The sequence below is a fragment of the Eretmochelys imbricata genome, chromosome 7 (assembly GCF_965152235.1).
Source record: "Eretmochelys imbricata isolate rEreImb1 chromosome 7, rEreImb1.hap1, whole genome shotgun sequence".
Classification (NCBI taxonomy): Eukaryota; Metazoa; Chordata; order Testudines; family Cheloniidae; genus Eretmochelys; species Eretmochelys imbricata.
In genome coordinates, this window is record NC_135578.1 from 54,566,486 (window position 1) to 54,585,348 (window position 18,863).

Here is an 18,863-nt window from a genome sequence, read left to right on the forward strand (position 1 = left end):
AATGTATCTCCACTCCTCACCAGCCTGATCTGGGTAATTGCACCTTTATGCCATGGAGCCTTCCAGGGGCCGAGCCTCACCACTACCTCAGTAAGACTCAGTCAGTAGGAGAGAACAGCATAATTATTGCCTCAGCATGCATGACATAAAACCCCCAGCAGGAGGAGAACAAAAAACAGTCACAGGGTAAAACAAGGAGGGAAATTGTTCCAGTTACAGGGCAGCATCAGAACATGGCAGCAGCCATACTGGGTTGGACCAATGGTCCATCTAGCCCAGTGTCCTGTCTGCTGACAGCAGCAGGTGCCTGGTACACCAGAGGGAATGAACAGAACAGACAATTATCGAGTGATCCATCCCTTGTCGTCCACTCCCAGCTTCTGGTAATCAGAGGCTGAGGACACCCAGAGCATGGGGTTCCATCCCCGCCCATCCTGGCTAACAGGCATTGATGGACCTAGCCTCCAGGAACGTATGTAGTTCTTTTTTGAACCGCATTTTAGTTTTGGCCTTCACATCATCCCCTGACAATGAGTTCTACAAGTTGTCTGTGCATTGTGTGAAGTAGTACTGAATGCAGTATTCAAGGTGTGGGCATACCATGGATTCATATAAAACGGTTACCTATCTTTCATAACTGTTGTTCTTCGAGATGTGTTGCTCATGTCGATTCTATTCTAGGTGTGTACGCGCCCAGATGATTTTTGCCTTAGCAGTATCCGTAGGGTTGGAAATGGCGCCCTCTGGAGTGCCACGCTCATGCGTTGGTATATCAGGCGCTGCCGGCCCTACGCCCTCCCAGTTCCTTCTTGCCAGTAACTCCGACAGAGGGGAGGAGGATGGGTAATGGAATCGACAGGAGCAACACATCTCGAAGAACAACAATTATGCAAGGTAGGTAACGGTTTTGCCTTATTCGAGTACTTGCTCATGTCGATTCCATTCTAGGTGATTCTCAAGCAGTATCCCTGTGGCAGGCTCAGAGTTCACAGTCATGGGGCTTGCAACACTGCTCTGCTAAAGCCAGCATTGTCTTGGGCTTGCTTGGTGAGTGCACAATGAAATGTAAATGTCTGTATAGACAACCAAGTAGCGGCCCCGCAGATATCCTGAAATGGCACCTGGGCCAGGAAGGCTGCCGACGAAGTCTGAGCCCTAGTCGAGTGTGCAGTCACGGTCGCCAATGGAGGCACTTTTGCCAGGTCATAGCAGTGACAGATGTAGGCTGTGATCCAGGACTAAATCCTCTGTGAAGACCCTGGGTGACCTCTCATCCTGTCTGCCACTTCAACCAACAATTGCGTTGACTTACAAAATGGCTTGATGCTGTCGATGTAGAAGGCAAGCGCCCTCCTGATGTCCAGGGTGTGCAATTTGTGCTCCTCTTCTGATTTGTGAGGCTTCGGAAAGAAGACAGGTAAGTATATGTCTTGGCTGGTATGAAACTGTGAAACCACCTTGGGCAGGAACACTGGATGCAGTTACAGCTGGACCTTGTCCTTGTAGACCACTGTATAGGGTGGCTCTGAAGTAAGCGCCCTGATCTCAGAGGCCCTATGGGCACACGTTATTGCAACCAGGAAAGAAACTTTCCAGGAGGAGGAGGAGGAGAAGGAGAACGGAGCAGGAAGCTAAAGGCTCGAAGGGAGGACCCATGAGCCATGACAGCATGAGAATTCAGGTCCCAGGGAGGGACCAGATCCCTGGGTAGAGACGCTCCAGACCTTTCAAAAACTGGACCATTATGTCGTGAGTGAAAACTGACTTGCCCTGGAGCAGAGGGTGGAAGGCAGAAATAGCAGCCAAGTGGACTTTGATTGAAGATAAGGACAACCCCTGCAGCTTGAGCTGCAGAAGATAGTCCAGGATCACCTGCAGTGAGGCCTACTCAGTCCAGATACCCTGGTCTGAGGCCCAGCATGTGAACCTCTTCCACTTGGCCAAGTCGGTTGCTCTGGTGGAGGGCTCTCTGCTACCCAGCAAAACCTGCTGGGCCTGGGCTGAGCATTCTGTTCGTCTGCATTTAGCCAGAGAGGCAGCTGCCGTGGGGGGACCACTGAAAGGTTCATCAGCGGGCTGAACCTGTGCTGCCAAGGCTATGCAGGAGCGGCCAGAATAGCCTTTGCCCTCTGCTGTTTACTCTTCATGAGGACTCTGTGGATTAGAGATACCGGCAGGAAGGCATACATCAGAGCCTCCGAACATGGGAGCAGAAAGACGTCTGACAGGGAGCCCCTGTCCAATCCCCGGAATGAGGAGAACGCATGGCATTTCCTGTTCTGATGGGATGTGAACAGGTCCACCTGGGGAGTCCCCCACCTCCGGAAGATAATGCTGACCGCCTCCGGGTGGAGCAACCACTTATGATGAGACGAGAAGGTCCTGCTGAGGCAATCTGCTACCACGTTCTTGGCTCCAGGCAGATGCATGGCCACCAGATGGATGGCATGCCACACACACAAGCCCCAAAGGTGGAGAGCTTCTTGGCAAAGGGTAACACATCGCCGCAGTATTGTCTGTCAGAACCTGCACTACCTTGCCCTTCACATAGGGTAGGAAAGCCTAGCAGGCCTGGCAAACAGCTTTGAGCTCCCTGATCGTCCCATGACAAGGCGGCCTTGCGTGCTGAGCTCCCAGTGGGCTCCCCAGCCCAGGTCCGAGGCATCAGAAACCAGGGTCAGCAACAGGGCCGGGGTCGCAAAGGGAACTCCCTCCCACACCAATTTGGGGCTCAATCACCAATCTACAGACTATCAGATGTAAACCGGCACGCATACCACCCAATCTAGATCGTGTCTGTTGGAGATGAAGACCGACACCAACCACGCTTGCAGTGGCCAGAGATGGAGGTGGGCTTCCTAGACCAGGTACGTACACGTGGCCATGTGGCCTAACAACCACAGGCAGGTGTGAGCCGTGGTGAGCAGGTAGTTTTTCCATATGGGAGATCAGGTCCGACATGGCCTGGAAACATGCCTCTGGAAGGAAGGCTCTGGCTTGCATGGAGTTGAGAACCACCCCAACAAACTCTATTCTTTGCTCCAGCCTTAAGGTTGATTTCTTTTAGCCCTGGTCTACACTAAGCCCTGGTCTACACTAGGACTTTAGGTCGAATTTAGCAGCATTAAATCGATGTAAACCTGCACCCGTCCACATGATGAAGCCCTTTATTTTGACGTAAAGGGCTCTTAAAATCGATTTCCTTACTCCACCCCTGATAAGTGGATTAGCGCTTAAATCGGCCTTGACGGCTCGAATTTGGGGTACTGTGGACACAATTCGACGGTATTGGCCTCCGGGAGCTATCCCAGAGTGCTCCATTGTGACCGCTCTGGACAGCGCTCTCGACCTCAGATGCACTGGCCAGGTAGACAGGAAAAGAACCGCGAACTTCTGAATCTCATTTTCTGTTTGGCCAGCGCGGTAAGCTGCAGGTGACCATGCAGAGCTCATCAGCAGAGGTGACCATGATGGAGTCCCAGAATCGCAAAAGAGCTCCAGCATGGACCAAACGGGAGGTACGGGATCTGATCGCTGTATGGGGAGAGGAATCTGTGCTATCAGAACTCTGTTCCAGTTTTCGAAATGCCAAAACCTTTGTCAAAATCTCCCAGGGCATGAAGGACAGAGGCCATAACAGGGACCCGAAGCAGTGCCACGTGAAACTGAAGGAGCTGAGGCAAGCCTACCAGAAAATTAGAGAGGCGAACGGCCACTCTGGGTCAGAGCCCCAAACATGCCGCTTCTATGATGAGCTGCATGCCATTTTAGGGGGTTCAGCCACCACCACCCCAGCCATGTTGTTTGACTCCTTCAATGGAGATGGAGGCAATACGGAAGCAGGTTTTGGGGACGAAGAAGATGATGATGAGAAGGTTGTAGATAGCTCAAAGCAAGCAAGCGGAGAAACCAGTTTTCCCGACAGCCAGGAACTGTTTCTCACCCTGGACCTGGAGCCAGTACCCCCCGAACCCACCCAAGGCTGCCTCCTGGACCCGGCAGGCAGAGAAGGGACCTCTGGTGAGTGTACCTTTTAAAATACTATACACGGTTTAAAAGCAAGCATGTGAAAGGATTACTTTGCCCTGGCATTCGTGGCTCTCCTGGATGTATTCCCAAAGCCTTTGCAAAAGGTTTCTGGGGAGGGCAGCCTTATTGCGTCCTTCATGGTAGGACACTTTACCACTCCAGGCCAGTAACACGTACTCGGGAATCATTGTGCAACAAAGCATTGCAGTGCATGTTTGCTGGCGTTCAAACAACATCCGCTCTTTATCTCTCTGTGTTATCCTCAGGAGAGTGAGATATCATTCATGGTCACCTGGTTGAAACAGAGTGCTTTTCTTCAGGGGACACTCAGAGGAGCCCGTTCCTGCTGGGCTGTTTGCCTGTGGCTAAACAGAAATGTCCCCTGCTGTTAGCCATGGGGAGGGGGGAGGGTTGAGGGGGTAGCCACGCGGTGGGGGGAGGCAAAATGCGACCTTGTAATGAAAGCACGTGTGCTATGTATGTAATGTTAACAGCAAGGTTTACCCTGAAAGAGTGTAGCCACTGTTTTATAAAATGTGTCTTTTTAAATACCGCTGTCCCTTTTTTTTTCTCCACCAGCTGCATGTGTTTCAATGATCACAGGATCTTCTCCTTCCCAGAGGCTAGTGAAGCTTAGAAAGAAAAAAAACGCACTCGAGATGAAATGTTCTCCGAGCTCATGCTGTCCTCCCACACTGACCGAGCACAGACGAATGCATGGAGGCAAATAATGTCAGAGTGGAAGAAAGCACAAAATGACCGGGAGGAGAGGTGGCGGGCTGAAGAGAGTAAGTGGCGGGCTGAAGAGAGGGCTGAAGCTCAAATGTGGCGGCAGCGTGATGAGAGGAGGCAGGATTCAATGCTGAGGCTGCTGGAGGACCAAACCAGTATGCTCCAGTGTATGGTTGAGCTGCAGCAAAGGCAGCTGGAGCACAGACTGCCACTACAGCCTTTTGTAACCAACCGCCCTCCTCCCCAAGTTCCATAGCCTCCACACCCAGACGCCCAAGAACGCGGTAGGGGGGCCTCTGGCCAACCAGCCACTCCACCACAGAGGATTGCCCAAAAAACAGAAGGCTGGCATTCAATAAATTTTAAAGTTGTAAACTTTTAAAGTGCTGTTGGCATTTTCCTTCCCTCCTCCACCACCCCTCCTGGGCTACCTTGGTAGTCATCCCCCTATTTGTGTGATCAATGAATAAAGAATGCATGAATGTGAAGCAACAATGACTTTATTGCCTCTGCAAGCGATGATCGAGGGGAGGGTGGTTAGCTTACAGGGAAGTAGAGTGAACCAAGGGGTGGGGGGGTTTCATCAAGGAGAAACAAACAGAACTTTCACATCGTAGCCTGGCCAGTCATGAAACTGGTTTTCAAAGCTTCTCTGATGCGTACCGCGCCCTCCTGTGCTCTTCTAACCGCCCTGGTGTCTGGCTGCGCGTAACCAGCAGCCAGGCGATTTGCCTCAACCTCCCACCCCGCCATAAACGTCTCCCCCTTACTCTCACAGATATTGTGGAGCACACAGCAAGCAGTAATAACAGTGGGAATATTGGTTTCGCTGAGGTCTAAGCGAGTCAGTAAACTGCACCAGTGCGCCTTTAAACGTCCAAATGCACATTCTACCACCATTCTGCACTTGCTCAGCCTGTAGTTGAACAGCTCCTGACTACTGTCCAGGCTGCCTGTGTACGGATTCGTGAGCCATGGCATTAAGGGGTAGGCTGGGTCCCCAAGGATACATATAGGCATTTCAACATCCCCAACAGTTATTTTCTGGTCTGGGAATAAAGTCCCTTCCTGCAGCTTTTGAAACAGACCAGAGTTCCTGAAGATGCGAGCGTCATGTACCTTTCCCGGCCATCCCACGTTAATGTTGGTGAAACGTCCCTTGTGATCCACCAGAGCTTGCAGCACTATTGAAAAGTACCCCTTGCGGTTTATGTACTCGCCGGCTTGGTGCTCCGGTGCCAAGATAGGGATATGGGTTCAGTCTATGGCCCCACCACAATTAGGGAATCCAATTGCAGCAAAGCCACCCACTATGACCTGCACATTTCCCAGGGTCACTACCCTTGATATCAGCAGATCTTTGATTGCGTGGGCTACTTGCATCACAGCAGCCCCAGCAGTAGATTTGCCCACTCCAAATTGATTCCCAACTGACCGGTAGCTGTCTGGCGTTGCAAGCTTCCACAAGGCTATCGCCACTTGCTTCTCAACTGTGAGGGCTGCTCTCATCTTGGTATTCATGTGCCTCAGGGCAGGGGAAAGCAAGTCATGAATATCGCCCGGTATCGCTTTGCCAGGTTCTGGTGCTGCATATACTGCTGGATAATGCGTGTGGTGTTTAATGTGCTCCTAATTGCCAAAGTGAGCTGAGCGGCCTCCATGCTTGCCTTGGTATGGCGTCCGCACAGAAAAAAGGCGTGGAACGACTGTCTGCTGTTGCTCTGACGGAGGGAGGGGCGACTGACGACACGGCTTACAGGGGTGGCTTCAGGGAGCTTAAATCAACAAAGGGGGTGGCTTTACGTCAAGGAGTATTTCAGGCAGGACTTCACGGAGGGTTCCAATAAGAAATGGTGCACCTAAGTTATTGTTCTTATTGGAACAAGGAGGTTAGCCTGGCCTCTGATTGATACATGGCTAGATTTACCTCGCTGCACCTTCTCTGTGAGTGACTGCAGTGTGACCTAGAGGAATGAGTCCCCTAGACGGGGGAGGAGGCAAATGAGTACAAAACAAATCTGGTCTATTTCTTGTTTTGATCCACTCCATCTATCTTTTACATCTTTGGCTGGCAGCAGACGGTGCAGAAGGACTGCATGCCATCCACATCTCACGGCTGCTCGGCAGAAGACGGTGCAGTAGGACTGCTAGCCATCCTCATCTCTTGCCTGCCTGGCAGAAGATGGTACAGTAGGACTGCTAGCAATCCATATTGCCTGCCTGCTCGCCATAAGACGGTTCAATAGGACTGACTGCAGGACTAAAGAGAATGACCTGGTCAAGTCACTCCAAATTTAGTCCCTGCACCCATGTCTGCCCAGGCGCTCCTGGCCGACGTGGCCAGGAGCACCTCGGACATGATGATGACTGCTACCAGTCGTACTGTACTGTCTGCTGCCACAAGGCAATGGGTTGATGCTGCTGTGTAGCAATGCAGTACCATGTCTGCCAGCACCCAGGAGACATACGGTGACGGTCACCTGAGCGGGCTCCATGCTTGCCGTGGTATGGCATCTGCACAGGTAACTCAAGAAAAAAGGCGCGAAACGATTGTCTGCCCTTGCTTTCACGGAGGGAGGGAGGGAGGGAACGGGGGCCTGACAATATGTACCCAGAACCACCCGCAACAATGTTTTAGCCCCTTCAGGCATTGGGATCTCAACCCAGAATTCCAATGGGCAGCGGAGACTGCGGGATCTGTGAGATAGCTACCCACAGTGCAACGCTCCGGAAGTCGACTCTAGCCTCGGTACTGTGGAAGCACTCTGCTGAGTTAATGCACTTAGAGCATTTTCTGTGGGGACACACACACTCAAATATATAAAACCGATTTCTAAAAAAATGACTTCTATAAATTCGACGTAATTTCGTAGTGTAGACATACCCTTAGTTTATGGTCAACAGGCCCAGAACGCAGCAGGTGGAACTAACCAGTTCAAGGCTCCTCTGCACCTGTCCCCAAGATCTGCCCTTGATGAGCCAATCGTTGAGATACGGATAGACCTGAACCCCTCAATGCCTGAGGTAAGTAGCCACTGTGCCATACCTTTTGTAAAGGCCCTCGGAGCAGACAAGAGACCAAAGGGCAGCCCTGTGAACTGGAAATGGCACCTGTCCACCACAGAACGGAGGAATCATCTGCGACCTTGAAAGATGGAGATATGGAAATAAAGCATCCTTCAGACCAAGGGTGGTGTACCGGTCTCCCAGATCCAGGGAGGGGATGATGGAGGCCAGAGAGACCATGCAGAACTTCAACTTTTTGAGAGACTTGTTGAGGCGCTGCAGGTCCAGAATGGGTCTTAGAACCCTTTTCCCCTCCTGTCACAGGGGACCTCCTCCACTGCCCCCAGCTACATGAGGTTCTCAACTTCTTGAACGAGGAGTTGTTCGTGAGAAGGGTCCCGGCAGAGCGACAGGGAAGGGGTGGGGAGCAGCCAAGAATTGCAGGGTGTAGCCCCAAGATACAATTTCTAGCACCCAACGGTCCAAGGTGACTTGCGACCAGGCCGAATGGTAGGGGTGAAGACGGTTAAGGAAAGGATGAGGTGGATCCGGAGAGATGACTGGGGTGTCGCCCTTGAGTGCACCCTCAAAACGAGCACTTCTGGCTCTCGTGAGGCTTCGATGGGATGGGCTGTGCAGGGGAGTGGGAGGAGGAAGGGCGGCAACAATTAAAACTCGTGACCCTATCCCTTCTCCTTGTAGGCCCCTGTTGAGGCTGCCAAGGCCTTGGTGGCAGGGGCGACCGGAACTGCTTCCTTGCTGACTGCGGCATATGCAGACCCAGCAAGCAAAGGGTGGCCTGAGTGTCCTTCAGTCTGTGCAGCCTCTTGTCAGTGCTCTGCAAAGAGACCATTCCCATCAAAGGGAAGATCCTGGATCGAGGTCTGCATTTCCTGGGACAGGCCAGTGGTCTGAAGCCAGGATCTGCGCCTCATGACCACAGCCAATGCGACCACCCTAGCTGCCAAATTGGCCACGTCCCACACCATTTGGATGGTGCACCTTGCAGCCGTCATACCCTCCTCCTCCAGGGCCCTGAATTCCTGGACCAAGTCCTGGGGCACTGAGTCCTTGAACTTACAGAGGGAGTCCCATAAGTTGAAACTATACTTCTCCAAGAGAGCCTGGGGGGTTGGCCACCTGGAACTGAAGGCTGGCAGTTGAATAAATCTGTCTCCCAAAGATGTCCAGCCTCTTGGCCTCTATATTCTTGGGGGCTGAAGTGGTTTGCCCCCATCTGTCCTTCTCATTGGCTGCCAAGATGACCAGCAAGGCCAAATATTCGAACCCCTTGGCAGGGACAAAATATCTTTTTTCTGCCCTCTTGGAAGTGGGAGGGATGGAAGGAGGAGTTTGCCAAAGGGCTTTTGCTATTTTTAGGACCCCACCATGTACTAATAATACAACACAGGTGGGGGTAGAGGTCGAGAGCACATAGAACAGGGCGTCCCCCTGTTTGGCCATCTCCTCCACTTCCAAGTCCAAGTTCGTAGCCACCCTATGAAGCAGGGCCTGATGTTCTTTAAAATCGTCTGGCGGGCTGGCGTGGAAGGGGCCTGCCACACCCTCACCTGGGGACAATGACAACAAATGGGTCACTGGGGAAGGGGAAGAGGGTTTTGGGGTGGGCGCTTGCTCCTCTCCCCTAGCCTCCGAATGCGCCTCACGCACTGAGCTCAGTGCCACTGGTTGCTGCTCTGAGGCGGTGGCCAAGTAATGGACTGACTGAGGCATCAGCACCACAGGCATGCCCCACGCACCCCAGTAGGTCCGTTGCACCAACCACTGGCCTCGCTGCCCTGACGGCATCACGGAGGTCGATGCAGCCTCAGGTGCCCAATCATGCTGATGCTGTCGCGTTAAAGTGCTGAATTTCCTTTCTGAACTAGAGGAATCACCTTCCGGTGACCACGGAGGGGACATTGAAGCTTGCGTCTGTCGCCACAGGAGACCGGTGTCTCAAGTAGGTGGATTGGGGACAGGGGGATCAGTACCGTGACGCAGACCGCTCCCGCGGTCTAGGAGACTGGGATCTGCACCGAGGAGACAGCTGGTGGAAGGATGATTGGTGCTGGCGATATGGTGACCGGTGCCGGCGATATGGTGACCGGTGCCTTCCTCTAGACGACCCGCATCGAGAATGTGGAGACGGTGAGTGCGGTGCCAGAGATCTAGGTCATCCCGCAGAAGACAGAGACCTGGAGCATGCAGAGCACTGTCTCATCTCTGGAGACTGGCATCATTCGCCCACCCTCTGGGAGGTCTTTACGGCTGGTTTGCCCTCACCAGGAGCCTTTGCCTGTGACCTGCGACACATGCGGTCCTGATAGAGGCCTCTGCTCTCTGGGAGCCGGGAGAGCCTGGAAAGGCATCGACCCTGCCACCAGTCTGCGTCCCCTACTGTTCCCTGGAGTCAGTGGAAGATTCCTTGGGGGACTAAGGGGACACATCGGCGTGGGGCGTCCCCATGTGACTCTGATGTGGGCTGTTGGCCTGAACTGGGCCCTTTGCCCTTCTTGCTCAGTGCCAGGGAGTCACCCTTCTTCGACTTCCTCTTAGGCTCTGGTGCCAGGGGTGTGCTGTGTGCCAAGGTGCTTGGGGCAGAGTCTAGCCAGAAGGCTCAGACGCCGGGCGGACAGCAGCCTCCATGAGAAAGATGGTCTCACTCTTTCTGAGTTCTGGGACGAAAGTTCTTACAGATGCAACACTTCTCCTTCACATGCGATTCCCCCAAGCATTTGAGGCAGCTGCTATGGGGGTCATAGGGCTGTTGCAGTCAGAGCAGGGCTTAAAAACTACTTACTAACTAACTACTTGTAAACTATTTACAAGGCCTAAGACTCGAGCCCTTGAGAGGCAAGGGAAAGGCGCTCTGACTAACCACCTCGGGCAGTAGGAAGGAACTGGGAGGGTGTAGGGCCGGCAGCGCCTAATATATTGATGCGTGAGAGCGGCACTCAAGAGCGTGACCCTACAAATACCGCTAAGGCAAAAATCTCAGATGGCCGTGCACATGGGCACGCGCGCTCCTAGAATGGAATCGACATGAGCAACACATCTTGAAGAAGAAAATGATTATTTTCTAGTTTATTATCTATCCCTTTTCTAATGATTCCCAACATTCGGTTCCCTTTTTTGACTGCCGCTGCACATTGAGTGAATGTTTTCAGAGAACTATCCACAATGACTCCAAGATCTTTTTCTTGAGTGGCAACAACTAATTTAGACCCCATCATTTTGTATGTATGGTTGGGATTATGTTTTCCAATGTGTATTACTTTGCATTTATCAACATTAAATTTCATCTGCCATTTTGTAGCCCAGTCACCCAGTTTTGTGAGGTCCCTTTGTAACTCTTCGCAGCCTGCTTTGGACTTAACTATTTTGAGTAGTTTTCTATAGTCTGCAAACTTTGCCACCACAATGTCACCCCCTTTTTCAGGTCATTTATGAATATGTTGAATAGGACAGGTCTCAGTACAGATCCCTGGTGGGCATCTGGGGGATGTCCACCGGAGGGGAGGGATAGCTCAGTGGTTTGAGCATTGGCCTGCTAAACCCAGGGTTATGAGTTCAATCCTTGAGGGGGCCATTTAGGGATCTGGGGCAAAAATTGGGGATTGGCCCTGCTTTGAGCAGGGGGTTGGACTAGATGACCTCCTGAGGTCCCTTCCAACACTGATATTCTATGATTCTATGACACTGCTGTTTACCTCTCTCCATTCTGAAAAATGACCATTTATTCCTACCTTTTATTTCCTGTCATTTAACCAGCGGGGAAAGTCTGGGGCTTCAAGTGAAAGCACAAACCTGGATGAATAAAGTGCTCCCTTCCTGCGAGAGGAGAAGAGTTGCACTTAGGCATGGAATTCCTCATTTACTGGACTTTTCTACTCATCCTTGCTCTAAACAGCTGGTTACCAGGTGTAAGTCGCCATCTGGAGTCATGGCCTGTGTCCTGGGGAATGGCTCCTTTCTGAACTCCAGAACCGAAGGCTGCACACTGTAGCCCATAATTTATTTTATTCAGCAGTAATGCAAGGAAAACTACAGACCTGTCTCGTGTGCCAAAACAGACACACAAATATAGGCTTGAGGTCTATACACTTTGGCACACATGAATGGCCTGACGATCACCCCTGAGTTTGGGGGAACTGGGAACAGAGTGTATAAGAGGGGGGATTGTCCATAACACCACCAGCCAGCCACAGGAACATGAGCTAACATTGGCTTTTGGATATTTTAGGACGGGAACGTCTGCAGATGTGTTACTACAAGAGTGCCATGGCAACGAACTGACGTATATGATAATAAGTTGAGATCATTAACATCCTAACCTATAGGAGAAGGGCCTCCCAACATTAGTAATGTGAGGAATACAAATAAGGAAGAGGGGAGAAACCTCGCTGAATATGCATTAGACAGAGTGGTGTCAGCGTAACATGTTATAAAAGTTGTATCCCAGCGTGGGGGCAAGAGGAGAGTGAGATACAGCCCTTGGGAGGTGCCAGGATGATGGCCACTGGTGATGATGAGGAAGGTGATGGTGATGAGGAAGATGATGGCTAACATTTCAGTTTGTTCTGCAAGGGATGGCATGAGTAAATGGATGTTCTGATGCATGTTCTGTATTATCTCTATCTACCTTGCTGGGTTAGAGTGTTTGTGACTTTGCTAAATGTACTAATAAACTATTACAAATACACACAGGTTCCTCAAGAGTGAGCGCTACAGCTGTGCCCTTCGGGGTTCCCAACTGAACAGTAATTCTAACAATACTGGGCCTGATCTCGGGACAAGAACTTGTCAAACCTCAGAGTGATCACTGGAAATTCTTAAGTAACCAACACAATGAATATCAGATTCATAGATCAGGCTACAACACACATAAGGAGAGTGAACTAAGGAAACGGTGATTTCCTTGAACAGGGAGCACAGAGTCCCTGGCCTGTGAGGGTGGAGAAAGCAGTACTGCTTGCCTTTTCGCAACTCAGATGTAACCGACAAAGTGAAATGGTTACATTCTGACACAACAGATCCCCAATGGGTGGAACTCCCCCTCCCCACAACCCCCAGCCCCTGTCAATGGAGCGAAGGGGTGAGATGGGGAGATTTCCATGAGTGCTGCTGGCCTTTGTCATCCTCTGACAATAGCTTTGCAAAAAAGCAAAATCTTCCCATGCTCAGGAGCCGAACTGCACAGGCCAGGGCTTGTGCCAGACGGGATCAGATCTTTGGTCCCTCCAGCCCAGTATCCTGCCTCAGGCAACAGCCAGTACCCAAACCTTAGGGGGAAGGAAATCCTATAACACACCTTGCTAGTTGTATGCTGTGCAGGTAAGAGGTGTGGGGATCTGACCCAGCAGCTCCCTAACAACCCATTCTTCAGAGGACAGCCCCAGTACTGAGGCAGCTGCCTGCTGGTAAATGGACTGAAAAGGAGCGGGGAGGTAGAAAAGCTTGGACCTACCTTCACTCCATCCGACTTCTTGTTCAATAGGCTTTTGGTAGCTGCAGAGAAAAACAGGACAAGGTGGTGAGGGTTTGGTTTTAAATCTCTCTTCCCTTCCCTTCCAGATTGCACAAGAATTAAAGGGACAACCCCCTGCTAATTTCTCTTGGTAATGATGAAAGCAGCAGAGGTCAAACTGTTGTGTCGCTACCCATTACAATCAGATCGAGAGAAGGAAGGTAGCCTGCCCTTTCTATTCAACAGTTAGTGTTAAGCCAGCAACTCTCCCACCTCCCTAACCTCACTGAGGTCCAGCGTCCAACAGTGCAGAGCTCCCAAGGTGATTTTATTTCAAGTCCTCTACTCTTTCACAGCCTCCCCTTCCTCCAAAGGTGACAGCCATTACAGAGAAAAAGCTGAAGACATCCGTCAGATTCTAGTATTCGGACAGAGATTTTCCCTCAAGTACAGCTATTTACATAAGGGAGACTTTATTTATGAAGTGGCAGGGGGAGGTGTCGATAATGCAAAGAAATCCTAACCACTGCCAAGATGCAAAATTAGCCAGAGGAATGTCTGGGATAATGGCAAGTAATAAAATGGGATCGAGGACTTTGGTGGGGAAGGAGCAAAGGCAGCACTGCCAGCTTGTAAAGAGAGAGAGTGAAAAAAGAAGAGAAGGGAAGGCTGAATTTCTTCATTGACGGTGATGGAAGCTCTGCCATGCTTGGTCTGAACAACTAGAACTGAGAAACCAACAGAGACAGACAGACAGACACATAGGAGGAGGGAGGAGGAGTATCTGGCAGTGCACGAGAGAGAGAGAGAGTCACACACCCAAAGTGTGCGCGTCTGGCCATGTGCACATATGATCAGGGTAGGCGGGGCTTGCACGTGCAACAGGAAAGTGACACATTAACAATGGTTGTCAGCAATGGGCCTCCCTGCCTCCATTCTCAGTGGATACAGAACAGTTTGGTTAACTCTCGTGGATGGTGCCCAGCTGTTTCCACTCCCTTGGCAAGAAGCTGCTGTGACAAGGAGTTGACATGCCTTTCCTAAGCAGCTATTTAAAAGTGTGTGGCCTCATCAGCATGAGCAGGCACCAGATTGGGATGCTAACCACAGTGAGGACATGGACAAAGAGACAGAAAGAGAGAGGAAGAGGAAGTGACAGAATGTGCAACACCAAACCTGCCTTGCTTAGAACCTCTGATGAAACACTCCATTGTCCTACCACTCCCAGAAGATGTGCTGGTAAACTGGCACTCACGCTTTTCTCTGGATTTGTCCACAATTAGACAAGAAGACATTGCAACAAACCAGCAGCTGCAAGGCCTTGAGACTGAAATACCTGCGTAACTCTTCAACTCCACACCCATACACCTCAGCTATACCACATGGCCGACAGACTTCACTTATACTGGTTAGACAACACCTGGGACAAAACTTTTTGCTCAGCTCAGGCTGAAATGGTGCAGACAACAGCTGCTTCTCTCCAATACCAAGAAAATAACACCATAAACTTGGCAACTGCCATGGTTGAGCTGGTCCTAACTCTACTCCATAATGCAAGCATCTCACATCTGGAATTTGCCTTAAAGCTCCAGCTCCCAAAAACAGCACAGAGCAGGCCTGCACTACTGCCCATGTCCTGGGGGCCCAGGAACAAGCTGGGAGTCTGCTGATTCTTCACTCTCCACACTTCCCAACACTCCGATTTACCTCTGTAGACAGGTGAAACATTATGAAGTTACACCAGAGACCACGGCTTCCGCAGACAGCTTCCCCACCTGCTTACACTAGCCAGGCCTCTGGTGGAGATAGTCTTTCCACCTGCCCCAGGTATTGTGGATGCCAGCCTAGCCTCTAGCAGAGAACACCTCCCACCCAGCCCAGCACCCTGCAATACCAGGCATGGGCCCTGGAAGACACAGCTTCCCCTCCCACCCCTCTGCTGGTACCCACTGTGATCTCAGCATGCCAGTTACATACAGTTCTCTCACAGTCCAGTTACTAGTTCAGCAGTGAAGAAAGAAATTCAGTTGGTTGCTCATTTAGCTCATGCATCATCATGATTTGTAAGGATACTCCGAGGATACAGGAGATGCACACTCTCACAGTGACAAAGAGGCAGCAGACATCCCAAGCAAAGCAGACACTACGTAATTTACCCACTGGTTAATCTGTACACATTATCCGACAGAAATCAGAGGATGTGGGTGGGATTCCTGCAGCTAGCAACAGACAGACAGGACTTACTTCTTTAATGAGAAGAGCAGACAAGCAATCCCCAGCATTCAACACAGGAGATATCAGGGAAATGTGTGGGGGACCCCTTTAAGTTTAGCAAAGGTCTTGTGCACCCATACTTTGCTGGTTTCCAAGCATGGGTCACTGACCGCATCCCTCTCCACCTCCTCTATGTAAGGAGATTCAAAACCCCCTTCCCTCCACAGTGCTGTTAAGAGCCCCTACTGAAAGTCCTATAATTTAACATGTATTTCTATTACTGGTTTAGCATCTCTTCATTAATCTCTGATGAGAAGCACAGAGCACAACCTCTGTCCCCCACCCCCTCTGCCAGCCAGGCACACCTTGTTTTAGTCTCTGACAAAAATGAAAGGCAGCCCCTTAGGCTCACAGTCTTGGCATTAAGAGTCACAAACCGATCATGCTGAACTCATCAGCAATGAACACTGGACACACTGGATGTGCTAAGGGGCAGCGTTTCACATGGGACCAAAATACCAACTCCAAACAATGCCATGGAATGCTTCTCCGAGCCCCATTCCTCTCACTCTTCTTTCTCAACGACAGTCCTTTGGTCTGTGTGCTCTGCAGTCGCCTTACCTCCAGGTGGCAGGCCTCAGGTCATGCCACACGTCAGTGATTGCCAGTCCCAATTTGGCCACCCAGAAATTCATGACTTCCATCCCTACACTTAGTTCACTAACCAACACTGGCTCTCTCAGCCCTGCAGCAGTACAGGGCTGAGACACTGTTACGGTCTCAAGCTGCCAGGCATTTTTGGGGGGTGGTGGGAAGGAAGATCACTGAATTTAGCTTTGTGAAATCTGACTGCTCCACAGTAGCCTGACAGAGAGCTTTTCTTCTTGCTTTAAGACAATATTGTACTGGGAACAGAAACCCTAGGGCTCTCCACTGTCCTAATTCACCCCATTTTACAGAAGAATTGGAAGCAGAGGGGAACCCAGTTCCATGTTCTCCTAGGACACAGTAGCTGTTTATTTCAGAGAAACCTGCCATTGCAGGGTAACAATCAACCTGATCCATCTCAGTACAACAGGGTTCTAAAGAGCACATGCAAATAAAGCCCTTTAGTCTGGGCTTCCCAAAGTTTTAAACTCAGATTCTTGAGCTAATCTGCTCAGCCCCACCTGCTGAAACAGCAGGCACTAGCCACACACACACATCAATTCCCCCTCCCGACTCATGTGCTGGTCTCGCTGCAGGGCCCTATACATGTCTGGCCTTCAAATCTGGTTAGTAATTCAGTAAGATCAACGTGGTGATGGTTCCAGATTAGATGAAATCTGTTCTGCATGCCAATTGCTCAGCCAGCAAGCACGGATGACGTCTCACTGGGCGTGCAGGCACTTGCATGCTGGTTTTTTACTGGCAGTGAGTGGGTGTGGGCTAGGTTCAGGCACTCAGGAGATAACAGGACTCATGCCACGTACCTTGCTCAGCCAGGCCGGCAGCACTCATGGCGGCCGAAGCAGGGGCGGAGCTCTGCCTGCCAACTGATTGGTCAGAATCATTCAGTAAGAGGAGCCGTAGTAAAGCAATAAAGACCAATCAGCAACAAGAGAGCAAGATGCAAGTAAATTAGTGTTAAAGAAAGGTGAGGAGAAAAGAATGTAAAGTTCTGAATTAAAATTTATTTATGTCCTTCAAACACAAAGACAAAACCAAACTGGGCTACAGAGACAGTTTGGGTGGATTCCAAGGACCCAGGAATGACGTTTGGAAAGCCATGGATTTAGTTATAACAAAGTTTTGAGAATCAATTTGCAAGCTATGGATTTCGATGTAAGCAAAGCAGAAGGAACAAACAGCGGGGTTCTGGTCTGATTTGTTTATTTTAAAGTCAATGAGCCTGTAGTGAAGTGTTTTGGGAAAGGCTTTGGAGGAGGCTGCAGACCCCAACTAAATCTTGTCATGAAGTCATGCATTAACATACAACAAAACCCAACAGGAATAAGAATAGATAAACATCAAATAGAGGAAGAAAGAAACCTCTCAAGCTGGAGGGCATCCATAACAAAACTTTCTGTGGTAGAAGAACTAAATTCCATAAGAATGGCTAACACAACCAACCCTCTGGCAGCCTGGAATTCTCATCCCCAAATGTGTAGAGTCTGGGAGTGAAAAGCTCTGGCCTCACCCAGAGTCAGGGGTGCTTAAAGGTGAAATCAGACTCTTCAGACACAGCATATCCAGCGACACAGATCCGGGACTGTAATCTGGCCCTCTGTAATGTAGGTTGGGAGGAAACCCGATTTACTGCATTCTTAACCTGCCCAATGCTTTTCCTGGATCTGTCCAAGTACCAGTGAATCAACGGTCACTATGCAGCAATGCAGACTGTTCAAGAGATGTAGAGAACCTAGGATCTTCCAGTCACCTATCCATTATTCACAGGACCATGAATTCAGCAGAGTTCTGGTTCTGCAAGTTTTTTCTAATGCTGACACTCATCGACAAAATGATCAAACCCATCACATAAGAGGGAAATACCGCTTAGGACACACTTAACACCATCTAAATTATTTTATGTACACACAGCACTGCCCTATAACACCACATGAGATGCTGGAATAAAAATGAGGTCACTCGTGACTGGTCTGTCTGACTACAGTGCTCACACACATCCACCCTTCTGGGAATCACGTGCTCCAGCACATGGATGGAATCAGCTGAGCTAGTGACCGCATGTCCTAACGCATGCACAGTTGGGAGTTTACAAGGTTGCATTTATAGAATGGGATATGTAGACCCAGCCTTCCCAATCTGCTGCCCCAAATCCTTCTCCTGTAGTTAGCAGGAGTGGGAGAGGAGAGAGCAAAAGAGAGAGTGTGTCTTTATGGGAAGAACATCCAGAGGGGACTCCAGGTACTGGCATCCAGCCCCATTTGCAGCTTCACAGGTTTTTCTACAGCCATTCTTGTGTTACGTTCCCCTGTCCTTGGAGGTCAGCAAAGAGTAGTCTCCCTGGCAGTGAGCTCCTACAGCCTAAAAGTCTGCCTTAGAAAACCGAGCATCTTGCCTAGCCCAAGTCTGAACTATAATGCCATGGAAGATTTGATTAAACTAGCCCATGAAAACTTTTGAAACAAGCAACTTGATACCTTATACCTAATCTCCAAACGATCCTCGAGCCATCTGGGGACACACTACACAGAGATGGGCTTCCCAAAACCAAGGAGGGGAAAACATCTTACCAAAATATATTAACATAGTCTAAGCAATTGATAAAGATGAGGACAGATCCTGAGAAGACGCTTTCTGTGGCTGAGCAGACAGCTATTTGTCAAATCATAGTGAGCAGCAATAGGACCAAATGAACTCTAATGGACAAGAGTCGCTAAACCAGAGACAAAAAGGTGGGTCAGACTTT

The 18,863-nt window shown here is 50.3% G+C and overlaps 1 protein-coding gene across 10 annotated transcripts in view; it reads right to left on the reverse strand.

Annotated features, from left to right (window-relative positions):
* The window catches only part of CAMK2G (calcium/calmodulin dependent protein kinase II gamma), a 174,066-nt gene that overhangs the window by 32,064 nt on the left and 123,139 nt on the right, over window positions 1-18,863 (reverse strand). For all 10 annotated transcript variants that reach the window (XM_077822052.1, XM_077822049.1, XM_077822050.1 and 7 more), the window contains exon 13: window positions 13,238-13,278. In XM_077822052.1, the coding sequence (XP_077678178.1) occupies window positions 13,238-13,278 (41 nt within the window). The remainder of the gene's footprint in view (window positions 1-13,237; window positions 13,279-18,863) is intronic.